The sequence below is a fragment of the Myxine glutinosa genome, chromosome 6 (genome assembly GCF_964187855.1).
Source record: "Myxine glutinosa chromosome 6, kmMyxGlut1.1, whole genome shotgun sequence".
Taxonomy (NCBI): domain Eukaryota; kingdom Metazoa; phylum Chordata; class Myxini; order Myxiniformes; family Myxinidae; genus Myxine; species Myxine glutinosa.
In genome coordinates, this window is record NC_136266.1 from 153852517 (window position 1) to 153871361 (window position 18845).

The 18845-nt window shown below is 43.4% G+C and overlaps 1 protein-coding gene across 1 annotated transcript in view; it reads left to right on the forward strand.

Annotated features, from left to right (window-relative positions):
• The first annotated feature begins 2385 nt into the window (after positions 1 to 2385).
• The window catches only part of LOC137428897 (ubiquitin carboxyl-terminal hydrolase 14-like), an 82572-nt gene continuing 66112 nt past the window's right edge, over positions 2386 to 18845 (forward strand). The window contains exons 1-2 of the mRNA XM_078780792.1: positions 2386 to 2527; positions 16540 to 16685. Of these exons, the coding sequence (XP_078636918.1) occupies positions 2512 to 2527; positions 16540 to 16685 (162 nt within the window). The 5' untranslated portion in view covers positions 2386 to 2511. The remainder of the gene's footprint in view (positions 2528 to 16539; positions 16686 to 18845) is intronic.

Sequence of the window (18845 nt, forward strand, 5' to 3'; positions counted from 1 at the left end):
TTAACTTATTCCCAGGACAGAACAAACAAAACAAACTCACGTATACAAGAAGGATGGAATGGAATGAAGGTGGATGGCTGGAGGGAGAGGGAGGTCCAAGGGGGTCCCGCAGCACAACCGGCGCGTTTAGCAGCCGCCGTTCAGGCCAGGCCCCACGCTGCTGTTTTGGCTGCTGTTTTGGCTGCTGTTTTGGCTGCTGTTTTCGTCGCGTGCTTTGCCAGGCCTTGTCCCACTCGTCTGGTCCAAACCCTCAACTCTTTCTTGTTTCTCTCACTCCTCACCACCGACTCCTCACCGCAACCAACTGACCACCGACTCCTTACCAACGCAACCACTGACCCTCCTCAGGCAACCGACTCAGACCAACTCAGACCAACTCCTTGTGACCAACTCCAGGGCTTTCTGTCTTCTGCTCTCCTCTGTAAAAACGCATCTCTTCCTGGACACGCCCTGCCTTGGGTTATATAGGCCCCCGCCCCTCAACCTTTGCGAACCTCCCCGATCGCTCTTCCTCCGCCCTCTCTAGCCAAACCCCTGGCTCATGGTTGGTCGAGTGGGGCTGGCTCACTCCTCCCCTCTATGACGAGGTGGAGACACGCCTTTCTTCCCCAACCCTACCTCGTGGCCAATGGTGGTTGAAGAAAACCGCCCAAAATGCGGAAGGCAATTGGAAGGGAGGTTTTGGGAATGGGAATGGAAGTTTTGGGAGTGGGAATGAAGGGAATCTATCTCTTTCACTGGTGCAATGGAGTATTTCTATTAATGGGAGACACAGCCTTATCCTAAAACACAGAATAAGATATAACTATCGAACATGGATATTCTATGATTGGCTGACGTGTATGCTTGTGGACTAATTATGGAACGCCCTTTTGATCTTTACACAGCTCCGGAGGCAGGAGGCACAGAATAACAATAACAACAATAATAATAATTCACACCAATTTACCACAATACAACACAATCAAAAAAATATATACAGTCCTCATATCCGCAACAATATTATTCCATCGTGTTTGGAAAAACTGGAAAATTGGAAAAATTGGAAAAACAATATAGCCTATTTTACTCCAGGGGGTCCTAGGATTACCCACCCAAAATATCGTTGCGATCGGTTCAGCCGTTTTTGTGGTACCTTCGAACGGACAGACGGACGGACAATTGGTGAATTATAGTAAAATAAATAATCCTTTAAAAGGTAAGAACGTGTTTGAGCCATATGGCTGCTCTCTTTGTGCGTTTTCCACCATTATGTAGGTCCAATTGAATGCTCCTTGGAGAACGGTAAAGTAAGAATTAATTAACTGAACACCGTGAAATAAAAGATCATTCAGCCCATCTTTCGAGACAAACTCGGCACTGAGGTTTCTGTCTTAACGGGAGCCTCAGACGTGACAATATACGGGGTCAAGGCTTTTGGAAAAGCTGGAACACAGAATGGATCAGGAAGCAGCACAACAAAAGGAGCGGCAGAAAAAGAAGGGGGACCCGTTATGTCACGGAGTTATCTGTGACTCGGCTTTAGGGTCAAAGGTTGGAAAGATGGAGACCAACTAGGGATATGTGTAATGATGAGGAATAGGGGAGAATGCAAGGGCTGGACAAGATGGATACAGAAGCAAGATGGATACAGAACGTCTTTATTCTCCCATCCTAATCTTGCACCGACTTCCCCTTTCCTCTCTCTCCTCTCCTCCTACCTCTTCACCTGCTTCCTCTTCCGGCTTGCACTAACCGTCTCCATTCTTTCCTGTCCTCTCTCCTCACCATCACCTCTGCTCTCACCTCTCCCCTCCCTCATTCCCTCACCTCTCCCCTCCCTCATTCCCTCACCTACATCCTCCTTACCCTCCTCCTCCTCGTCTATCTCCACTCTTCTTTCCTGCTCTTCTTTCCTTTCCTCACCTCTTTCTCCACCTCTCTCCCTCCCCTTTCACCACCCACTATGCGTCGTTTGCTCCTTCTCTCCCTCCCTTCTCCAAATCCTCCACTCCTTTGTCTTTCCCCTCCTCCACCTGCTGCTCATCCTCCTCCTGCACTTGGTACTGCTCCTCTGTTTTATAATCTCACACCTCCTCCCTCTCCCCTCCCCTTCCACTCGTCCTCCTCCCCTCCTCCTTCTAATGCCTCCTTCTCCCCACATTCCCCGTCCTCCTCCATTAGCCCTCCTCCTCCTCCTCCTGCTCCTCCTCTTCCAACTCTTCCCCATCCCACCCCTCTTCTCTCTCATCCTCTCTCCTCGTCATATGTCCTCTCTTCTCCTCCACTTCCTCCTCCTCCTCGTCAACCCCATTTCATATTGATTCCTCTGTACTCTTTTCTCTCTCTCAGTTGTGCCTTCTCTCCTCCTACCCCTCCCTACTCTCCTCCTACCAGCCTTGCACAGTACCCTCCTCCTCCCCTCCCCATACCTATAGCCCTGAATTCGCAAAACAGAAGTAAAACTCGTTTGATAATTATCTGACGCGTTCAGAAACCCGGAACTTGCTAACTTTCGCACGCACAGTCGGGATGCCAGTTTTCACAGGTACGGATCGCGCCGAACGGACCGAATGGATGCGGAGTGAATGTGGGAGCGAACGACCCGAATGGATCGGGGATGGCGAGTGACGTCACAGCGAAGAGCAATCGAGGCGCTCGATGATCCGATCCGATTTGATCTGATACCCGTTGGATCCCAGATGGGCGATTATAAGTCAGTGAGGACCCCGATGATTCTCGGAGGAAAACTTCGTTTGGTAGATTAATAGTAATACTAAAAAGGAATCCCAGGTAAATGGAAAGCAGGATAACACATGTGATTATGAGCTATGGAAATCAGGTTATGGTAAAAGAGGGACGAGTTTGGTTCGTGACGGGTTCGTTGTTTAACTCACCAAATGCACCTTTTTGTTCATCATTCTGAACAAGTTTTACAAAGTGCTTAACACACGACTGTATTTGTATTTTGTACGGCTTCCCGGTAAGTCCCCACCTCTTCCATTAACCTGTGCTGCCACCTGCTGTCCTTCTGCTGCGCTGTGCGCGCGGAGCATTTCTACCCCGCACGCGCGAAGCCAAAGATGGGCTTAAGCGGCTGCCACCTGGTCTTTGTGTCTGTCTGTCTGTCTGTGTGTCTGTCTGTGTCTGTCTGTCTGTGTCTGTCTGTCTGTCTGTCTGTCTGTGTCTGTGTGTCTGTGTCTGTCTGTGTGTCTGTCTGTGTCTGTCTGTCTGTGTCTGTCTGTCTGTCTGTGTCTGTCTGTCTGTCTGTGTGTCTGTGTGTGTGTGTGTGTGTCTGTCTGTCTGTGTGTCTGTCTGTCTGTCTGTGTCTGTCTGTCTGTGTCTGTCTGTGTGTCTGTCTGTGTCTGTCTGTCTGTGTCTGTCTGTCTGTCTGTGTCTGTCTGTCTGTCTGTGTGTCTGTCTGTCTGTGTGTCCACGAACGTCAATTTATGATCGACAAACAACATCATTTCAATTTAATAATGCATCCTGAATACTGTGGAACACGAATCGGAACATGGATTTGAACATGAACCTGCACTTTAGTACTTTGACTATGGATTTGGCAAATTGTACGGAATTTCGTCTCGATCACACCTGTGCACAGAGGAGTAAGGTGAATGCAAAGAGGTGAACCGGTAAACCCACTTCCATATTTGGCTATATCTTTCCTTCTATCCGTCTGTCTAAATGAAGAACAAGAAGAACCGTTATAACCCAGCGTGTTTAATTATAATGGGTTCTAAAGGGTTATTCTAGGGGGTTCTAAATGGTTTTTCTAAAGGGTTATTCTGAAGGGTTCTAAAGGGTTATTCTAAAGGGTTTTTCTAAAGGGTTATTGTAAAGGGTTATTCTAAAGGGTTATTCTAAAGGGTTATTCTAAAGGGGTATTCTAAAGGGGTATTCTAAAGGGTGATTCTAAAGGGCAATGCTAAAGGGTTATTCTAAAGGGTTATTCTAAAGGGCAATGCTAAAGGGCTATTCCAAAAGGTTATTGTAAAGGGTTATTCTAAATGTTTTTTTTATACAGAGTCAAGGCTTGTGTAAGAGCTAACATATTACACACGAGAACGTGCACCGACTCATAAATCATACAATAAATAAAGGGAGCAGGGCCCGTATTCATAAACGTACTTAAGTCTAAGTATAACACTTAAGTACCTCCTAAATTAGGTTTTACGAACAAGTGGTATTCAATATGCGACTTACCTTAATGTATTACACTCAACATCATGCTTATATTTGAGACACTTCCAGGGGTGTCTTAAGTGAACGTAAGTTGGCCACACACTGTATATTCTGTCCACTTTCGATCAGACAGCGAAGAGTAATGGCTGCATTGCTTCTGATAGCACAAGAACGGCTGGTTCGACGGCGTGCAATTCGTCGAGAACGAGTATTTCGTGACCGACTTCATCCGCTAGATGAGTACGACGATGTCGAACTATACCAACGATACCGCCTTGACCGGCAAACGATTTTGGATGTATTGATATTATTGGTGATAATCTTGATCCATTGACATTGCAAAACCACGCATTGCCAAGGGAACTTAAGGTTTTGGCAAGTTCTTTTCTGTACAAGTTCTTTTCTGTACAAGTTATTTTCTGTACAAGTTCTTTTCTGTACAAGTTCTTTTCTGTACAAGTTATTTTCTGTACAAGTTATTTTCTGTACAAGTTCTTTTCTGTACAAGTTATTTTCTGTACAAGTTATTTTCTGTACAAGTTCTTTTCTGTACAAGTTCTTTTCTGTACAAGTTCTTTTCTGTACAAGTTCTTTTCTGTACAAGTTCTTTTCTGTACAAGTTCTTTTCTGCACAAGTTCTTTTCTGCACAAGTTCTTTTCTGTACAAGTTCTTTTCTGCACAAGTTCTTTTCTGTACAAGTTCTTTTCTGTACAAGTTCTTTTCTGTACAAGTTCTTTTCTGTACAAGTTCTTTTCTGTACAAGTTCTTTTCTGTACAAGTTCTTTTCTGTACAAGTTCTTTTCTGTACAAGTTCTTTTCTGTACAAGTTCTTTTCTGTACAAGTTCTTTTCTGTACAAGTTCTTTTCTGTACAAGTTCTTTTCTGTACAAGTTCTTTTCTGTACAAGTTCTTTTCTGTACAAGTTCTTTTCTGTACAAGTTCTTTTCTGTACAAGTTCTTTTCTGTACAAGTTCTTTTCTGTACAAGTTCTTTTCTGCACAAGTTCTTTTCTGTACAAGTTCTTTTCTGTACAAGTTCTTTTCTGCACAAGTTATTTTCTGTACAAGTTATTTTCTGTACAAGTTATTTTCTGTACAAGTTCTTTTCTGTACAAGTTCTTTTCTGTACAAGTTCTTTTCTGTACAAGTTCTTTTCTGTACAAGTTATTTTCTGTACAAGTTATTTTCTGTACAAGTTATTTTCTGTACAAGTTATTTTCTGTACAAGTTATTTTCTGCACAAGTTATTTTCTGTACAAGTTATTTTCTGTACAAGTTATTTTCTGTACAAGTTATTTTCTGTACAAGTTATTTTCTGTACAAGTTCTTTTCTGTACAAGTTCTTTTCTGTACAAGTTCTTTTCTGTACAAGTTCTTTTCTGTACAAGTTCTTTTCTGTACAAGTTCTTTTCTGTACAAGTTCTTTTCTGTACAAGTTCTTTTCTGTACAAGTTATTTTCTGTACAAGTTCTTTTCTGTACGCACGGTATTCATCCTTCATAACTGAGCACATGTTCTGCCATTTTTTCTGGTAGTCCTTGTCACTCCTTACCACGGTAGGATTTCTTCTATTCATGGCCTCGGTTATCTTAACCCATGCGTCATGCTTCTTTCTGTTTGAAACGGCGGCAGAAAACGTCGATACGATGACACCAATATGCTTTTCATACTCTTCGCACAGCCGAATTTTTTCAGCAGCAGTGAAATTTTTCTTTCACTTCGTAGACGAAGTGTTCTCTGCCATGATGAAGGGTGGAAAGAATGCCTCGGGTCTTCCTGGCGACTTACAACAGCATTAAATAATAGCATTTGGTTTTGAACCCAGTTATGTAGTCCCGTCCTTATGTCATGGCACTCAGCCAAAACACAGAAACTGACACAATCGTGCAAGAAATGTGATCATTAACCCTAGCAACGGCCCGTCAAAACGGCTAGGTGTTATGCCTATATTTAGGTGTCACACTGAGTGAAGTGTAACACTTAAGGTCATTTATGAATACCGACATAAGTCTTAGTCCTAGGTAAGTGTCACACTTGGAGTTTAAGTGTACTTAACATAAGAACGTTTATGAATACGGGTCAGGAGACAAGAGGGGGAGAGAGAGGAAAGCATGCAAGCACAACAACAGTAGAGAACAGGGACGTCGGTAGATTTGTGGAAGATAGAAGGCCGGTAGGGGGTGGGGGAGGGGGTACTCGATATAAAGCAAAATAACACTACCAGGAATTTCAGGAAAGAAGTTGGAGAGTGAAAGCGGATTGGAGGTGTTTCAACGGGGGTAGAAAAGATCAAGGTTTTGGATGGGGGATGGTGGTGATCAGCTGTTTTAACGACCTGGAGGGAGGAGTGGGATTGAAGAGAGTGAGGGAGTTTGTTCCAGAGGCGGGAGAAAAGAGGAATGAAAGAGTGAAGGTGAGCGGAGAGTCTTGATTTTGGCGGTTTAACCATAAGAGGGTTGCTGGCAGATCTTGTGTGTCCTGCAGGAATATTTGGGGGACAGAGCACATAGAGAGAGCTGGGGGAGCAAGGCCGGAGAGGAGTCGGTAGAAGACAGAAAGACGATGTGATGATGGATTCCATGACCTTGCTGATTATTGGGAGAAGGCTGATTGGTCTGTAGTTGCAAGGATCTGTTTTTGCACCTTTTTGTGTACAGCGGTAATGTTTGCTGATTTCCAAGCTGAAGGCAGATGACCTTGAGCAAAAGTGAGGGTGAATAGAACAGAGCGAGGGTGAGATAGAGCAGCAGAGCAGGATTTTAGGACCCGTGGGCTGATGCCGTCTGGTCCAGTTACAGAATCATAGTCGAGGATTGACAGAAACCTCTCCACCTTGTCAGGAGAGAAGGACACAGAGTCCAGGAACAGCTGGGTACGGTGGGTACAGAGAGGGATGGGTTTGGGACACAAGATTTTGAGGCAAACACAGAGTTGAGGCATTCAGCTTTTTCACGTGCGGAGTCAGCTGTGCAGCCGTTTGAGTTAAGGGAGGGGATGGAGGGGGAACAAACATCAGAAACGGATTTGACCAGACGCCACCAGGATTTGGAAGTGGGAGACAGGTTTGAGAGTTCAGTCATGAGAACAGAGATATTGTTTCCTGGCTCTCCTGAGGATAGACACACACTGGTTCTGAGCTTTGTCAAAGGAATGGAGATTGCCTTCCGTTGGATTTGCCTACCATGAGGAGAAGGCAAGTTATTTCAGGGCAACTGCCTCACCACAAGATTTAGTGTACCATGGACGGGAGGGCGGGTATGACAACTGAAGACGAGATGGGATAAATCTGTGCATGAGAGAGAAAGCAGTTTACTTTGGAAGAATTCCCAGGATGAGTTTATGGCAGAGGCGGTAGAGATGGGAGACCAGTCCAGATGATTTATGGCTGCTTGAAGACCGTTTCAGACAGCCTGAGTGAAATGCCAGACACGTCGATGCTGAGGAGGCTCTCTGAGGATGGTCAGAGAGATGTCCACTTTAACAAGTAAATGATCAGATGAACCGATTGGAGCAGAATAAGAGCAGCAGACATTTGCAGGGAAGTTTGTCATAACCAAGTCTAGAAGAGAAGATACTCCATTGACTGAGATCCGGCTCGGGAAATTGACAGATTGTGTCAGTCCCAATGAGTTGCCTAAGTCCTTTGCTGAGGTGCCGTGGCTGGTGAGAGAGGTACCCATACCCAGCCAGCTGGCATGATGACAGTTGAAGTCGCTGAAAGAGAGTTGGGATGAGTGGATAGAAGTTGGTCGATGTTGTCAGACAGAGAGATGTAAATGGAGTCATCACTGTTTGGTGGACGGTACAGAACACGTATGAACAAATGGTGGGAGCAGAGGGGAAGCCGTAGCCAGAGGTACTCCTGGGGGTGGGGTGGAGAGAGGGCAGTGCAGGGAGAGTGAGTGAGAGAGTTTTTGATAAAGATAGCATCTCCACCACCAGAATCCCACCATCAGGTCTATCATACGAGGAGGGAGTATCCAGGAAGAGATGTTAAGGAATCAGAGACATGTTGAAGGATGAAAGTTTCTGTTAAGCAGATTAAGTCTGGTTTCTCAGATGCAACCTGAATGGAGAGATCAATCAGGTTTGAACAAAGGCCCCAGATGTTTGAGGTCCATACCATTAAGGAAGAGGAAGAGGGAGCATCGGATACAGGACAGGGGAGTGGAGGGGTAGGGTAAGATGAGGGAGAGGAGGAGGTAGGGAGAGCATAGTGTGTCAGAGATTTCAGAAGAGCTAGGAGAAAGGAAAGGATGAGGAGGACAAAAGGTTTGATGGTGATTGAAAGACACACAGTGAGGTGTTTTTTGAGGGGGGTGCAGAGCGAGGTAGAAGGTTGGAGGAGGTGGAGGTTTGAGGTGGAAGGGAGAGAAAGTGGGGTGGAGGCTGCTTTAAGGAGGATAGGTGAGAGGGGAGAATTGGAGAAAAATGGAGGATGGGGAGATTTGAAGGGGAGGGATGAGGAGGAGTTTTGAAGGGGAGGAGGGAGGATGGAGTTTTGAAGGGGAGGAGTGAGGGGAAATATTTAGGAGGGGAGGGGTGAGGAGGGAGTTTAGGAGGGGAGGGGTGAGGGGTGAGGGGGGAGTTTAGGAGGGGAGGGGTTAGGGGAGAGTTTAGGAGGGGAGAGCTTAGGAGGGGAGGAGGGAGGGGAGAGTTTAGGAGGAGGGGTGAGGAGGGATTTTAGGAGGGGAGGGGAGAGGGGGGATTTTTGGAGGGGAGGGGTGAGGGTGGAGTTTAGGAGGGGAGGAGTGAGGGGGAATTTAGGAGTGGATTGGCAAGGGGAGAGTTTAGGAGGTGAGGGGAGAGTTTAGGAGGAGAGGGGTGAGGGGAGAGTTTAGGAGGGGAGGGGTGAGGGGAGAGGCAGGATTTTAGGAGGGGAGGGGTGAGTGGAGAGGGGGGATTTTAGGAAAGGAAGGGGTGAGGGGAGATTTTAGGAGGGGAGGAGTGAGGGGGGATTTTAGGAGGGGAGGGGAGGGGTGAGGAGGGATTTTAGGAGGGGAGGGGTGAGGGTGGAGTTTTGAAGGGGAGAAGTGAGGGGGGAGTTTAGGAGGGGAGGGGTGAGGGGGGATTTTAGGAGGGGAGGGGTGAGGGGAGAGGGGGGATTTTAGGAGGAGAGGGGTGAGGATGGAGTTTAGGAGGGGAGGAGTGAGGGGAAATTAGGAGGAGATTGGCAAGGGGGAGAGTTTAGGAGGTGAGGGGAGAGTTTAGGAGGAGAGGGGTGAGTAGAGTGTTTTGGAGGGGAGGGGTGAGGAGAGAGTTTAGGAGGGGAGGGGTGAGGGGAGAGGCAGGATTTTAGGAGGGGAGGGGTGAGGGGAGAGGAGGGATTTTAGGAGGGGAGGGGTGAGGGGAGATTTTAGGAGGGGAGGAGTGAGGAGGGATTTTAGGAGGGGAGGGGCGAGGGGGGAGTTTAGGAGGGGAGGGGTGAGGAGGGATTTTAGGAGGGGAGGGGCGAGGGGGGAGTTTAGGAGGGGAGGAGTGAGGAGGGATTTTAGGAGGGGAGGGGCGAGGGGGGAGTTTAGGAGGGGAGGAGTGAGGAGGGATTTTAGGAGGGGAGGGGCGAGGGGGGAGTTTAGGAGGGGAGGAGTGAGGAGGGATTTTAGGAGGGGAGGGGCGAGGGGGGATTTTAGGAGGGGAGGGGAGAGGTGGGATTTTAAAATGTGTTGGACGATTAATGGAAAACGAACATTTCTTGCAAAATGATGGGTTATTCTAGAGGGTTATTCTAGAGGGTTTTTCTAAAGGGTAATACTAAAGAGTTTCAATCGTGTCTTGGCTTCACCTATTTCGTATTAAAAATGCCAAACTGATCCGCTTCCTTCGGAATTGGTTGCGATTGTTTTTACTTTCTCTGCCTGGTTGGTCGTCAAACAAAATTGAAAATCATTCAAAACAGGAAACGGACTGTTTTTATGTACGTCATAATGGACACAAACAACAGGCAGGAACTACAACAGGCACTCAGTGAAGCGCATACTTCCGCCAGGACGAACAGTTTACGTTTTGTATCCTACTGATTGGTCGGATCTGGATCTGGACCTGAACCAAAATCTAATCGGCTTATTCTTGTCACCTACCCAACTCATCCATCTTGTTACCTCCGCCACCGAAGGTGGATGGAGGTTATGTTTTCACCCCTGTCTGTCTGTTTGTCTGTTTATTACTTGCAAAATCAAAGATTTTTCAAGTATATCGGTTGGTCTTGTGCGTCATTACTTGGCAATGTTTGTTTTTTGCTAAGGATGTTGATCACTTCGGTTTGTGCGTTTGTGTGTCTTTGTGTGTTTGTCTGTCCGCTCACTTATACTTGCCTTGAGGTCACAATTTAAAACCGATCTTCACGAAACTTTACCAAATGGTAGAGTTGGTGATCCGACATAATCCCATTTCTTTTTAGGTCAAAAGGTCAACCACTTTTATTCAAATTTCTAAAATCCTCTATTTTCATCCGACTGACTTGAAATTTGAAAAGAAATAACATATCAGCGAACTGAATTCAAACACCAACTATTTTTTGAGATCAGCATAGGCCAAAAGGTGAACATAGGCCAAAGGTCAACAACCATTTCAGATTTAAAAAATCCTAAATTTTCATCAAATTTCTAAATTTAGCCACCAATAGTGGTACCTGAATAAGATTTGCATATCAGCTTACTGAAACAAACGACCAACTATTTTTGAGGTCAACAGAGGCCAAAAGGTCAACATAGGCCGAATTTCTAAAATTTTCAATTTTCATCCGATTAACTTAATTTGAAGACGATTTGCATATCAGGTCACATAATTCAACCACCAATTTATTTGTGAGGTCAAAAGGATGCCCTACTGAGTGCCATTCTACTTTCTTCTCTTTTGCCAAGTGTCGCTCTATGAGTGATTTTTCATTCTGTCTGTGTGTTTGTTTGTCTGCCTGTCAATCACCTACAGGTCACAGTTTTAAACCGATCTTCACGAAACTTCACCAGATGGTAGAGTTTGTCATAAGGAAGAAGCCTATTGATTTTGAGGTCAAATGTCATCTTGAGGTCAAATTCCTAAAATTGTCATTTTTCATCTGATTGACTTGAAAATTGAACAGCATTTGCACATTGATTCAATAAATTGGGAAAGCAACTATTTATGAGCTCAAAAGGTCAAAGGTCAACTCAAGGTCAAACTTCAAAAATGACCAATTTTCATCTGTAAAACCATCAATTTTCATCTGATTGATTTGATAATTAAACGGCAATTGCACAGTGCTAGGATAACTAAAACTAAACTAAACTAAACTAAAAAAAAAAAACTAAAACTGAACTGGGAAACCAACTATTTTATGGTCAAAAGGTCAAATGTCAAACTTCTAATATCAATTTTCATCTGAAAAATCATCAACTTTAATCTGATTGACCCTAGCTTTGATTGACATCGTCAATTTTAATCTTAATGAAATGGACAATTTGATGTATCCATGGCAACTTTTGGGGGGGGGGGGGGAGGGATGGATTTTGCAAGTATATACTCTGCATGACGTCTTCTTGTTTGTTTTTCTGTTTGTTTGTCTGTGAACTGCAAGATACCTCCAAAAGTTGTGGTTGTATTCGGACTAAATTTGGTGGAGAAGTAGTGTATGTGACCAGGACGAAATGATTCGATTTTGGTGAAGATCCAGATCCAGATCCGGCTACTAGAATTTTCAAAAGTGGTTCTTCACCATTGGGAGATAGGGCCAAAAACGACATATAGGTGGGTATCTCAAAGGGTTATGGACGGATTCGGACGAAACTTGGTGGAGAGGTTGTGTGTGTGACAAGGAAGAATTGATTCAATTTTGGTGAAGATCTGGATCCGAATCCGGCTGGTAGAATTTTTAAAGTGATTCTTCACCATTGGGAGATGGGGCTAAAAACGACATATAGCAGGATATCCCAAAAAGTTATGGACGGATTTGGACGAGACTTGGTGGACAGATTGGGTCTGTGATAACACTTTTCATATCAGCGAACTGAATTCAACCACCAACTATTTTTGAGATCAACGTATGCCAAAGGTCAACGACCTTTTCAAATTACTAAAATCCTCAATTCTCGTCCGATTGACTTGAAATTTGAATAGGATTTTCATGTCAGCGAACTGAATTCAACCACCAACTTTTTTATGAGATGAACATAGGCCAAAGGTCAACAACTTTTTCAAATAACTAAAATTCTCAATTTTAGTCCGATTGACTTGGAATTTGAATAGGATTTTCATGTCAGCTAACTGAATTCAACCACCAACTATGTTTGAGGTAAACATAGGCCAAAAGGTCAACATAGGCCTAAGATCAACATGCTCTTCAAATTTTAAAAATTGTCAATTCTAAACCGATTAAAATTTGAAGACTATTTGCTTATCAGGTCACATAATTCAACCACCAACTATTTGTGAGGTCAAAAGGATGCTCTACTGAGTGCCATTCTACTTTGTTCTCTTTTTCCAAGTGTCACTCTATGAGTGATTTTTCATTTTATTACTCCCGCCAGGGAGTAATGCATTCGATCGTGTCCGTCCGTGTGTGTGTGTGCGCGTATGTGTGTTCGTATGTTCATGTGTTCGTGTGTTTGTGAACAAGATATCTGGAAAAGTTCTGAACGGATTTGGATGAAAGTTGGTGGGATGATTGCCCTTGGGATAAGGAAGAATTGATTAGTTTTTAGTGAAGTTCAGGATATTTTTCCGGATCCAGGAATTTTTTGGGGAAATTTTTTTGGGAATTTTTTTTCTGTTTTACTGCATTAAAGCTTTTATTCTTATTCTTAAATGATGTTTTTCTCCTCTAATTCCGAGATATATCAAAATAAATTCTCTGACAGTTAGGGCCTACTTTATTTTTCATTTATTGTTTTGGGGAGAGGGGATGTTAAACAAAACGTATTATTCCAACTTGACCCACGGCGGGAGTATGCGCTCCACTGAGTGCCGTTCTCGTTGTCTTTTATTATTATAGAAGATGATAATGTTAATCTATGCAAATTATATGCATTTTCATGTATTTACAGGTGTTTAAATTTTTTTTTACTACCTCTAACCTTTGTGCATTGAAATATTTTCTGGGTGCTCAACACAAATTATTTAATTCTCTGTTAAAATAATAACCCCTAGGCTATAATTTATCTAGGCTTGCAAGACTTTCATCGTGACCCCATGAACAAGCAGGAACTATTTGCATTCCTCTTGGATATGGTTGCCTGTACAGATTTCTCTCCTGACAAAGATGTTGTCATAACATCAGGTGAAAGAGTATTGGTCAGAGGTACGAACCACTGTATATCATCCTGTAACCACGAAGAAGCAGATGCCAGAATACTGATTTACCTGCAAAATGCCTTGGAGAATGGTTCAACCACTTGCTTGATTCGCACTGTTGACACTGATGGCATCATGATTCTCACACGACAGTTCCATCATCTACTCCCCATTTGTCCAGCTGCAAATATATGGATGGCATTTGACACAGGAAAGAACTTCAATCATTACCGCATGCATGTCATCTTCCATGCTCTAGGCAGAGGCAAGTCCTTGGTATTGTCCCTTTTTCACACCTTCACTGGATGTGACACTGTCAGGTTTCTTTTGCAAAGTAAAGCGACTTGCATGGCAGGCATGGAAGTGTTTGCGAAGGTAACAGAAGCACTCACTTTTATAGCATTGCATCTCTACCCTAAACTGGACATCGAGAACAGTCATTTCAAACGAACAGAGCATTTCACTGTTGTTCTCTGTGACAAGACCAGTCAGCTGAGCTCTGTTAACGACGTCTGCAAGGAGATGTTCTACCAAAATCCAAAGCAATGGGGGAACATCCTACCAACTCAGGATGCCTTACTGCAGCATTTGAAGCACAGTGTGTATCAAGCTCGGATCTGGAGCACCAGTCATCTGTGTGAGCACCAGACACCAAATCCAGATTCATGGGGCTGGGCATTGGTCAAAGACAGCCAGTAATGGCTTACAGTTTGGACCACTCTACCTGTTGCTTCCAAAACCTGCAATGATCTGGTCAAGTGTGGCTGCAGATGGCAAATGTGCTTGGAAGAAGGCCGCAAGGAGGTACACCGAGCTTTGTAGCTGCAAATGGGAAAAGTAGATTTACAGAAGGTGAAAAGTAGATTTCCGGTGTGCATGTCAATTTGTTTTTGCAGTTATACTTTACCCCTTAATTGATTGCACTTGAATACGCTTTTCATGAGATATTGAATTGGCAAATCCTGCAAATGCGTGATATATATACTAGCAACGGTACCCGCCCTACGGGCGGGGATTCAATTGGGAGGCCCAAATGAAAAGGCAAAATATCAGAAATTGAAGGCTTTTTTTATTTTAAACGATTCATATAAACATCCGTTGAATCATATCACACATAAATCATCAAAATCTAAACAGTACATGGCGCCCATTTTGAAAAAAGATTGAATTCTGCAAAACGGAAGCGGCCGCTACATGTCTTTCTCAGTCGCACGTTTATGTGTGAAGAGTGCACACCGAATCTGCAACACGGAAGCGGCCGCTACACGTCTTTCTCAGTCACACGTTTATATGTGAAGAGTGCCCGCCGAATCTGTAACACGGAAGCGGCGGCTACACCTGTTTCTCAGTCGCTTTGCACACGCTGCCATGTTACTTTGGAGCCACACGTTTATATAGGAAGAGTTCGTCAGGAGTCGATCTACTCTATCCTGGTACGTAGAATAAACAGTATTTGTAGAATTTCAACAAAAGCCACATCCCTTTTCATATCGGTAAATATTATTCCATAGTTTTTGGAAAAACTGGAAAATTGGGAAAAAATTGGAAAAACAATGTAGCCTATTTTACTCCAAGGGGTCCCAGGAATACCCACCCAAAATATCGTTGCGATCGGTTCAGCCGTTTTTGCGGTACCTTCGAACGGACAGACGGACATTTGATGAATTATAGTAAGACTAGCAACAGTACCCGCCCTACGGGCGGGGCTTCAATTGGGAAGCCCAAATGAAAAGGTAAAATATCAGAAATTGAAGGCTTTTTTATTATAAACGATTCATATAAACATTCGTTGAATCATATCACACGCAAATCATCAAAATCTAAACAGTACATGGCTAAACAGTACATTGACGATCACGTACCACGTACGTCTCGCGTCTCGCTCGCTCTCATGTTGTCCCGATAATGATCCTTCCGCAGGTTCACCGACGGAAACCTTGTTACGACTTTTACTTCCGCTAGACAGTCAAGTTCGCTCATCTTTTCGGTGCACCAGCACAAGCCGAGAACGGCCCGTGCAGGGACTGATCCGAGGATCTCATCAAACCGTCCGATCGGTAGTAGCGACGGGCGGTGTGTACAAAGGGCAGGGACTTAATCAACGCGAGCTGATGACTCGCGCTTACTGGGAATTCCTCGTTCGTGGGACACTGTCTCAAGCCCCAGTCCCCATCACGGATGGGGCTCAGCGGTTTACCCGAGCCTGACGGCGAAGGGCAAGGTACACGCTGGCCCGTCCAGTGTAGCGCGTGTGCGGCCCCGGACATTGAAGGGCATTAAACGTTCATTAAACATTAAACGTTCATTAAACATTAAACGTTCATTAAACATTAAACGTTCATTAAAGGATTACGAAACGAAAAAAATTACGAAATTACGTTCACACCGTCACGTCAAACACTACGGTGAACACATACATCGTCAGAACGTCACAATGAACGTTATGCGAACGCGAATGTTATGCGGGAGTCCAAACCTGAGAATGCTGGAGACCAAACCTGAAATTGGGAAAACTAAATAGCCTATTTTACTCCCAGGGGTCCCAGGATTACCCACCCAAAATATCTTTGCGATCGGTTCAGCAGTTTTTTACGGTACCTTCGAACGGACAGACAGACATTTGGTGAACTATAGTAAGATAAATATATATAAATATATTTTAAGTTTATGTAAATTAATTTGCATATTTTATCATGCATCAATGCAAATTATGCACACTAAAAATCAGCTCATCAATATGAGAGGGAAATTATCACCATATACGTTTAAGCTGCCAATGTTAGATCTATGATCCCCATCCCCATTTTCTTTGTCAGTAATGCATGTAATGTATAATCATTTGATATTGAAACATCAGCAAATTACTATACATTTACATTAAATTTGCATAAATTTTCATTAAAATTACATTTGCAATTAACTAATCCAAAAGCAAAGCTTGCAATATGAAGACCTTGAATAGAACAAACATATCCAGTCCAAAAATGAAAAGCTACAAATTAAATCATTATAATTACATTGAATATGCAATTAAACGCTACATTTGCATAAATTAGCATAAACTCATAGAAGACATTCATCAATTAACACACACTTTCCCCTCCCCAGTCCATGTAAAATGGGGGAAGGAGAAGCTGCAGGACGTGCGGGTAGACACCGAATCACCTCCACGGGTGTTCAAGTTACACCTGAGTGAACTCACTGGTGTTTCACCTCATCGGCAGAAGGTGCTCGTCAGGGGAATCTCACTCAAGGTACACCATTTCCCTATCTATATATATATATATGTACCGGTACCTGTTCTTCCCAAGTTTTCTCTTGGCCATATATTGCCCTTATCCCCATTTTGTTTTAAATGCAAAGAAACTATAATGGATTGTCCTGTGAATGTTTCCATCTGAACCTTCTGGCTCATTCTGCAGAGAACCCAGGTTCAAATCCCAAATACCACACCTGTGTTTATATCCATTATCTCCTAATGTCTGTGTCCTCGAAGTGATTTGTGCACAAGCTCCACGAGGCGCCTTAAATTGATGTAAAAAAACACGTACACGGCAATACGGAATGCACAGGTAGAGGAAATGTGGACCACCATACCTGTGCTTTATCCTCACCCCACCATACCTGTGATTTATCCTCACCACACTATTTTCTTGTATTTTATATTGTATTTCTCCAAAAAAACATTTTCTCCTCCACTTCACCTTCACAAAGCTCCAGAATGAAAGTTTATAGTCTTGTTCCCCTGCGCTCTCGAAGCGAAAAGCGGGGTTAAGCATTCAGTTGCATACGTGTGCCATGTCTGCATTTTTAAAATTCATTTTCTCAGCAACCGTTAGTCCGATTGACATGAAATTTTCACCATAGCAGGGCCTCCTCATGTAGAATATTTTAATGATTATTATGGCGCCATAGGTCACGTGGTACGGGCGCCATATTGGAAAAACGTCGCACCTCCATATCTCTGAAACTACTCCATGGAATTTTTTTTAGACCTGGCTCATTGTCAACTACTCCCAATGGGGAATAAGATATGTTAATGATGATGTTATCGGTGCCTTCGTTATGACGTCATAATTCGACAAATACAACGCTTATCCATCCGATCATTATTTTAAAAAAATTCAGCAACTGTTGGTCTGATGGACACGAAATTTTCACCATCGGAGCGCCTCCCCCTTTAGAATATTTTAATGATAATCATGACGTCATAGGTCATGTGGTATAGACGCCATGTTGGAAAAACAGAAAAATGTTGCGCCTCTATATCTCCAAAATCGATGCATGAAAAAAATTGAAACTTGGATCATCGCAAATAACTCCATATGGGGAACAGGTGTTGTCAACGATGACGTCATTGGTGTCATAATTATGACGTAATAATTCGACAGGGACAACGCCTAGTCTGTCAGTTTGAAATTTATTGAGCGTGATCTATGCAACAATTATATTAGAGAATATAAATTTATGATGTCATCGCTCACGTGGTCTGGCAGCCATATTGGATCAAAGAAAAAAAAATGTTCAAAAACATAAGAGTTGGCTCGCAACATGCTGACTGCGCAGGGTAAGTATTCTATGAATACCATCTAGTTGTCGAAAGTGATTGGCTGGGAATTCGCCCAGAATCGAGCCTTAACTCAACAACCCAGAACGACTACAAAATGGACGATATTGCTGTCCAGAGAGGTGGGGATGGAGGGCATGCTGGGAAGGTCTTGTGTTTATTAGGAAGGTCTTGTGTTTATTAGGAAGGTCTTGTGTTTATTAAGTAGCTCTTGTTGTGTTTGTTAGGAATGTCTTGTGTTTGATAGGAAGGTCTTGTATTTGTTAGGAAGGTCTTGTATTTGTTAGGAAGGTCTTGTGTTTATTAGGAAGGTTTTGTGTTTATTAGGAATGTCTTGTATTTGTTAGGAAGGTCTTGTATTTGTTAGGAAGGTCTTGTGTTTGTTAGGAAGGTCTTGTGTTTGTTAGGAAGGTCTTGTGTTTGTTAGGAAGGTCTTGTGTTTGTTAGGAATGTATTGTGTTTATTAGGAAGGTTTTGTGTTTATTCGGAAGGTCTTGTATTTGTTAGGAAGGTCCTGTGTTTATTAGGAAGGTTTTGTGTTTATTCGGAAGGTCTTGTATTTGTTCGGAAGGTCTTGTATTTGTTAGGAAGGTTTTGTGTTTATTCGGAAGGTCTTGTATTTGTTTGGAAGGTCTTGTGTTTATTAGGAAGGTTTTGTGTTTATTCGGAAGGTTTTGTGTTTATTCGGAAGGTCTTGTATTTGTTAGGAAGGTCCTGTGTTTATTAGGAAGGTTTTGTGTTTATTCGGAAGGTCTTGTATTTGTTTGGAAGGTCTTGTGTTTATTAGGAAGGTTTTGTGTTTATTCGGAAGGTCTTGTATTTGTTAGGAAGGTCTTGTATTTGTTAG